Source organism: Penicillium roqueforti, assembly GCF_015533775.1.
Source record: "Penicillium roqueforti strain LCP96 04111 chromosome Unknown scaffold_18, whole genome shotgun sequence".
In the NCBI taxonomy this organism is placed as follows: domain Eukaryota; kingdom Fungi; phylum Ascomycota; class Eurotiomycetes; order Eurotiales; family Aspergillaceae; genus Penicillium; species Penicillium roqueforti.
Window position 1 is genome coordinate 221,393 of NW_024067582.1, and position 7,698 is coordinate 229,090.

General features: G+C 48.2%; 1 protein-coding gene across 1 annotated transcript; it reads right to left on the reverse strand.

Annotated features, from left to right (window-relative positions):
- Positions 1–2,170: 2,170 nt before the first annotated feature.
- Positions 2,171–3,981, reverse strand: LCP9604111_6686 (uncharacterized protein; the record flags this gene model as incomplete). The annotated part of the gene is made up of 2 exons (XM_039074634.1): positions 2,171–3,831; positions 3,888–3,981. The coding sequence occupies 2 exons, from the start codon at positions 3,979–3,981 to the stop codon at positions 2,171–2,173; spliced, it is 1,755 nt and encodes a 584-aa protein (XP_038927325.1).
- Positions 3,982–7,698: the final 3,717 nt, after the last annotated feature.

A 7,698-nucleotide genomic window follows, 5' to 3' on the forward strand; every position in this document is an offset into this window, starting at 1 on the left:
GCGAAGGCAAAATCATGATGAAAACATGCATAACCCAGGCAAGATCCATGTAAAAGATCTCCATGTAGATTACAATCACAATTACTCATGGTGTCATAATGAGGCCGTCCAGCGGAACGTGATTCCCTCCTGACAGTAGGTAGTAGTTTGTACGTCGTGCGGAGTACCGGTAGCACAACCCCACGCCTGAGTAAGCCCCCGGATTCAACGCAAAAGCAGGGAAGATACAAATCTCAAAAGTATACAAGTATCAACAGGCCTAGAACTCACCTTGCCAGCCACTCAGTGCAAGCCCAATCCAATCACCCTCACCCCCGGGTCCTCCGAGGAGCTGGCCCTGCGGAACATGCAGGGCGAGAAAGCCACCGCGGACTGAGTACTTAAGTTGTCGAGTCGATTGCAAGCCCACCACCTCCCGACTGCCGCGGGAGCTCTGGCATAAACTAATGCAAAGATGACATAGCTTCTCGTATGTGCCAGGGCCAATGCGAGGCCGAATAAAGAGGATTGCACCGAGGGATCTCGCCGGTCGATCGGGTCGGTTATGGTTATGGAACGGCTATGGACACTTCTCTTCGGTAAAGACTTCGGGGCTGTACGGGGTTAAATTAGCTTGTAATATCAAATATCAACATCACGACCTTTCAGGGTTAGAAGACCGTGATATGACATATGGTCAAATCCATAATTAGAAAAGAAATCCGAGTTTCTGGTCTGTGTTCTAGATCTGCGCGAACTGTTCGCTTCTCGGGAAAGATAGGTACTTTTGGCATCTTTTTCAAGATTCCGAACGGGCCCTGGGATATTAGGTGCGGTGCTTTTTGACTGACCCCTGTATTGATTTTTTTTTTCTGCATCCCACCTGACCTTTATTATTTTTGGCGCCCTGGGATCGGCGGAGATTCGCACTGAAACGTCCATTCATGAATCCATGGCTAAACTCTTATAAATACCTGTCTAGGCAGGTGGTACCGCATTAAGGGATATGCGATGATTTGATTCATAAAGGAGTGTAACTCTATCGTTTCCTATGTGGATGCCTCCGGGTGTGATTGTAGATCAACACTGATTTTCTTGGTTATGGGGAGTACAACATACGGCACTTGTAGATGTACCCAGTATAAGCTATTCTGAATAAGTATATATACAGTCAAGTATCGTTTAACCCACGTAGTTAGGCAATTTAATCCAAATGGATTATGACCACTTGAATAAGTACATGCAGACAGGTATCAGTGTTATGCGATAGACTCATCTCTCATACGTGTCAGCGCCACAAAGTTAACCCTGAATTTCCACATGATTATTCTGGCACTGTTATCGCAGGAATGGCTGTGCGCACCTCTGCTAGCCTCCGTGCCTCTCTGCAGCAGAGCTATAGCTATCTACTACAGTACGTAGATCCAGACCGCCAATCCAGGCATATGCAAGCCTCTTCTCTGATATCTAAGCCCGCAGTCAAGGAAATACGACATGCAGGTGAGGACAGGTTTTCTCTGATTTCGTTCATTGGATTTTTTGTTTTTAGCTGTCATCAGGTAGCGTACAAGTTCTGGCGGGATCGCGAAGATCGGTGCCGGATGAAGAATTGGAAAACATAAACGTTGTGGTATCAGGTATCGCGGAGAAAGAAAAAAAAACGACTACCTCTCCGATGATAATCGGGAGTGGGAAACAAATGCTAGGCGTTTTCTGCAGTCAAATATGGTCATGCAGCAAAAGACGCAGCGCTGAGATAGATGATAGCAATAAAACACCTTTTTTTGGTGAACTCTCCGGGCATGAAAAAGCCACCCGGAAATATCTTGGAAAGCGAGACGCAAAGAGACAAGACCCATGTGCCATCAACCGTTGATGACCCGAAAAAGGACGAGGTATATGAACTGTACATGGATATTAAGGTCGTAAGAAGAAAATAGCCCTCGAAATTGATGTTCCATAACCTCCATGCAGGACAAACGCCCAGTGAATGTCATGATGACATCCAGGCCCCGGGAGCCGATGAGATCGAGAAAAACAAAGCAGAAAGAAAAAGAATCCCAGATTTGCGCCATATATGCAATGCATGATCGTGATCGTACGTGTCAAGAAAGAAAAGCTGGGCTGTGTTGCAAAACGAGTCCGTGGAAATTCGAAAAGCGCGTAGGTGAGGTGGATCGCAGCGAATGAACTACCATCCCTTCACGTGGTACTCCCAGGGGCCGTAGTCAGTGGTGTAGTTGGTCCAGGAGCCATTCTTGCCCAGGTCAAAGTTGGCAGAATTAGGGTCTGCATCAGCACTAGCCTGGTTCGGACCAACTCCCTTGTGTGGACCCTTGGGACCAGGGTAATCCTGGAGGTTCTTCATGTCGTGGGCGGTGTGGCGACGCTTGAGGAAAGCGTTCGCAGTCGCGCTCTTCTGCTGGCGTTCCCAGAGAAGATGTCGGCGGAGAGACTCTGTCAATTCAGTAGCAAGCATGTTACGACGGGTGGTTCGCGGAGAGTGTGCCATAGACTGCGAGGCGTTGGTGTTCATGACAATAGGCTTCGATCGGGGAACATCAGGACCACGCATGACTAAGCTTTCCTCTTCCCTGTCAGGAGGTGACTGAGGAATAGATGGACCACTGGGTGAGGTCAACCGCGAGCGTTGAAGTGCGGGGCTGGACCGGAACGCGTTTCCTTGCATGCGGGCCGGTTGATGCATCATCATAGTAAGCATCGAGCGGCGCGAGACCAGGTTGGGCCGGGAATCAACCCGTTGGAACATCCCTCCTTGATCGTCAACGCTAGACCCGCCACCTTCAGTGATTGAATCTTCCCAATCAGAATCTTCATCATCTTCAATCGCACTCTCTGAGACTTCATCATCGGTCTCAATGGCGTCTTCGTCGGATCGACTGATGTCCTTCAAGTTAGGAATGATGTGGGACGAGACCTGATTGCTGAAAGAGGCAGTCTTTTTCGTAGATTCTGGGTTGCTGGTTTTCGGGTTCAACCCTCCACCGTTCGCGTTCTCCTGAGCAGGAACCATGCGCTCCTCAAATGAGCTTTCATCGTCATCCCCAGAGGAGCCGCCCAGTGTAAACATGCCTCCCTTCTTCCTCAATGCCGACGGCTTCAATTGTGTAGCGGCACGGGAAGGACTAGGGTCGATAGACAATCTTGGTTGCGATCTAAATGAAGATGAGATGTGTGATGGTGAGAATCCACGAACAATGCTAGTAGATTTGACCAATTGCGGCCGGCTAGAAAGAATGCCAGAAGATGAGACACTGGTATCGGACGCGTTGACCTGTGCAGTGTCGCTATCGTTGCCCTCGGGGGCAGTCGTCGAGCAAGACTCAGTCGACTCATGGGGGTATGGGGTCGGTCGGACGGAAAACTTCGGAACTTGACGAGCGGTAGAGACGGAAGGAGGAGTAGGGGTGGATGGGCGAGGAGTGATGTCGACAACGGGGGCAGCAGGCTCGACGTGAGAAGGCATAGGCTGCAGTTGCTTCTTTTCCTTGATGTTGAGGACCATCCGCTCCAAATCCAACGATGTGATGTGCTTCTCCTTTCCACGGCCTAGGCTTGCTAGTGAGTCCTCTCGAACGACAGCCGGTCGGTAGTCGTTGAACTTGGGACGCTTGATGTGAGCTTCGATTCGCTCGGCCTGATCAGACGCGGCCGACTCGACACTGGCGGAGAGTTCGGGCAAATCCGCAGCTTCGGATCGTAGCAATGGGAGGGCAGAAGTGCTGTTAGACTTTTCCGGTTCGACACAGAAGGTTTCGCGCGTCCACAACCGCCAACTGAGATTTTCAAGTCGACGGCCCTGGTCCATGTAGTCGGCACATTTTGAAAAGACTGCGCGAGAAGTCAGCAAAACAAGGTATCCCTCAACCAGCAGAATTGTCACTTACCCATCCACATCCCATGAAGACTTTGAGCGTTCGCGGTATCCACCTTATGGATATTGTCCGCGTCCACCGTCAGAACTGGTGTCGTTAAAGGCATTTTCGCGATGCCTCAACTAGCAGTTGAAGCGATTGTAATGATTGAGGAATCGTTGATTGATGTTTCCGGGGTCGCCGTCTCCCCCGATAGTGGTCGTACGGCGCTTAAGATGCGGTGGTGAAAGTTCGTAAGAATCAACCGGTTTCTGGATGGGCCTTGAAATTTGAGTCTGGGCCCTGAGATGTGTTGCAAGGGTCGATCAATCGGGTTTGGCGTCTAGGATTCAATCGAATGCTCACACGAAAGATGCGGATCGTGAAAGAATTTGGATTTTAAAGCAAGAGGAAGGATGGGGTGTCGAATGTCCGTCAGTTTTCCGTCAGAGCGCCACTGTGCGGAGATTCCGGGGCGAAGAATCGGAGAAACGGAGCGGGTATCGAGAGACCGGATTGAGATGAACCTTCGAGATTGACGGGTGTGAGAGAGATTGTAGGTTGGGAGAGTGAGGTGAACTGTTAGAAGGATCTGGAGAATAGAAGAGGAAGAGAAAGGGAGTCGGAACGATAATAAGAATGACGGGGGGCGGCACTTGTGGAGTGGAGTGGAAGGAGAGGGGGACGGTAATAAATTCGAAAATCAAAAAATCAAAATCGAAAATCGAAAATCGAAAATTGGAATATTTCCCTTTTAAGAAAAGAATAAGAATTTTGCGAATATTTGGTAAGAACATGACAATACAAGGGGAGAGATAATCCAAAATTCAAAAATACTAAAAGGCCGAAATAACTCCAGGCCGAGGATAACGGTCGGTGAAGGGGAAAATTCTATCGCATCACGGGGCCCTGAATTACATCGATACCTGTTCCATGTATTCGGATACACCTTACCATGGTTCCAACCGTCTTCCACCACGACTTTAGACTTTCCTTTCCTTCCTCCTAAAAATACCTCTGTAATGTCAATACCAGTTTCTGTTTCGATCCACGGAGTACTGATTACCTAACTATTGAACCGTCCGACGGTGAAATCAAGGTTCCCTGCAAAGCTTCAATTTCAATCTCTTTAGTGCTAAAGCCGAACTATGGTAGCTGCTTCCACATTCATATCAAAGAATGAGAAATCATCAATGCTTTAAGTGCCTGTGACCTGTCGGGGCAAAGAAAATATATAAATGATAAAATAATAGAAAGAAAATGCCAAAATGTACTGATCGAAAGACGGCAACACTCCAACGCGGTAGTTGCAGTGACTGTCCCGAAGTCCAGACCAGGGCTCTCTCTACGCCACTTCATGTATCTCAATGGTCGTTGGACATTACTTCTCGCCACTGACAATCCATTCTTCACTCCTGTATGTAAGAAAAGAGGTCTACTGACTGATGAACTGTCAAACTGCTAGTTATTGGTGCTGACAGGGTCGATGGTCCCGCTGACCTGCCAAACTGATGTCGCGTTTAAGCTATTTTCGTCACGGACGCTCTACATTCGGGCTATGGGGTACACTGCGTACAAAAGACTAGGGATCGGTCTAAGATCCCAGGCCACGTTGTGGTCACCGATATGGGACTTGAGGCTCGTTCATTCTCGAGCCTATCATGGCCGGAAGTATGAATTGTCATGAGCTCAAGGTTATAGTTAGACATTGAAACATAAATAATTCCGGTGGAAATTATACACTTTCCTATAAGCGCCTCATTCCTCTAATGGCTGTTTGGTTTTTGTTGATTCCGGCTGAGATCTGTGTTATTCCCCAGCTTTTTCCCCCGCAAGCAGCTATTATCCAGGAGAAAGGGATAGTGTAGTTCCAAGCCCTGCTGCATGCCGGGGAACCAGCGTACCTCTTCCATAGTAGATCGTTTTCCGTTTTGGATGCATTGCTTTGTTTCAAAACAGGTATATTTTATCTACACATCTCTCATCGGTGAGGATTCCGAGGGATATTCTAGGAAATTACTTTAGGCCTCAATCATGTGGATGAAAAAAAGAAAGTCAGCCACAGCTTCACTTGAAGCAGGGAGTGAGCCTTACCGCCCTTTCTCTTTTCTTATCTTCCGAATGGACACATCCTAGTTAGATTTTCTATCTTTGACTATCCAAATAGGACACGACAGTCGAGAGTGTCACAAACCTAGGCTACATCGTCACGAGTCTGCCAGCTGTCATTGTAGTGTTGGTTTCCTTGAAGAGAAACGGATTGACAGCAGGCCAGAATACGTAAGAAGATTTTCTGTCACGGGGGTGGAACGCTTACAGCAACCCTTGCCCTTAGGCCCGGACTGGCGGAAAGGAACCATCTTTCCCTACTATACCCGGGCGCCTGGAAGGCCGATCAGGGCAAAGTCGCACCAGGCGCACGTTTCATCTATCATGTGATATTGTACCATGAGATCCCTGACTATAAGAGAAAATCGCTCCTACCTATATAAGTAACTGATCTGACCAAGTCGTTATTCCCTGTCATTATACGGGGTATGATTATCTATATGACATAGAAGTTTGTAAGCTGTCATCATCTAAGACTCTGAAAATGTACCCAGACTTCAATAAGATTTGCGGGGATATGGATGAGAAAATCAGTCTAAAATCGGTTCATCGGAATAGCTGTATGAAGGTCGTTTGATATTTCGTTTCCTTAGTAGAAGATCCCAGTCAAAAAGGTATCAGCCAGTCAATCACTGTGCACTTTTTTTCACCACAAAAACTACCGGAGTCGTCTGATTCGTTCAAAACAGTTCGTTCGTAACAGACGTAACCCTGCGGATGTATGACACTACACAATCATCTACAGGATGCGAAACATTGTCTGGGCTTATGCAACCTGATTTTTTCATAGCTGCTGACCCCCTTCCTATCTGCGAAGCTTACACAGCAAGTCCATGGCTTATGGAAGTCATCTCGACAATCAATCTGATAAGAGAAACAACGAAGTGCAATGAAAGAACCCATCTCTCTTGACTCATCTACTCGTCTACACATCCAGCTGTCTCACTGGCTACTATTCAGGTGGTACCAGATGGTATTGTGGAACCGCACGTAAGATACCTCATTAAACCACCTGGGCAGGCACGCTGCATAGCGATCGCGTTAAGGATGCGGCTGCCAATAGCTTGGGACTGGGAAAATGGAAGGTCACGCCCCACTTGGACCAGGGCATAGGATACCAGGGTACCGAGGTCTCAACGGATTCCCGCAGGCGATGGGGAACCAGTCAGACTCAGATGTGTCATTATTATATGCGCTGTACAATACCATGGTTGTCATGAAATGATCACGGGCAGACGGAGGCGCCAAAACGGAATGAGACCGAGCCTAGGGCCGTGGCAGATGGCACCTGATGTACGGAGTAAGCGCAGGCCATAACAAGGAGCGCGCTTCAGGATTGCAATAGCTCCACATAGCGTTGATAGGGCAAATTCGGGAGCTGGGGTATCAGTACCCACAATCGCATGCCGTGCAACTCGCGTATCCAGGTATAATGACCATATTCTGTCTAATATGAGCATAATAAGCCGAACGGACAGCTCATAAAGTGGCAAAGTCACGCGCAGGTCTCGTCACATGATGTGGGGTTCCAGGAACCGCGCCACCTCAGGGGCTCGTGACTTCCCCGTCTTTTACCATCTGATTCTCTTGAGATCTACTCGTACTGGCTCCTAGATTTGGGCTTTGGGCTATGTTGATGAATCGCCAATCACCTTAGTTCATGTGACACGGAAAAGGGCCCCATCTCCATTTCTCTTATCTTGTCATTGTAGTCCTTGGCTCATTGATTCGCGCA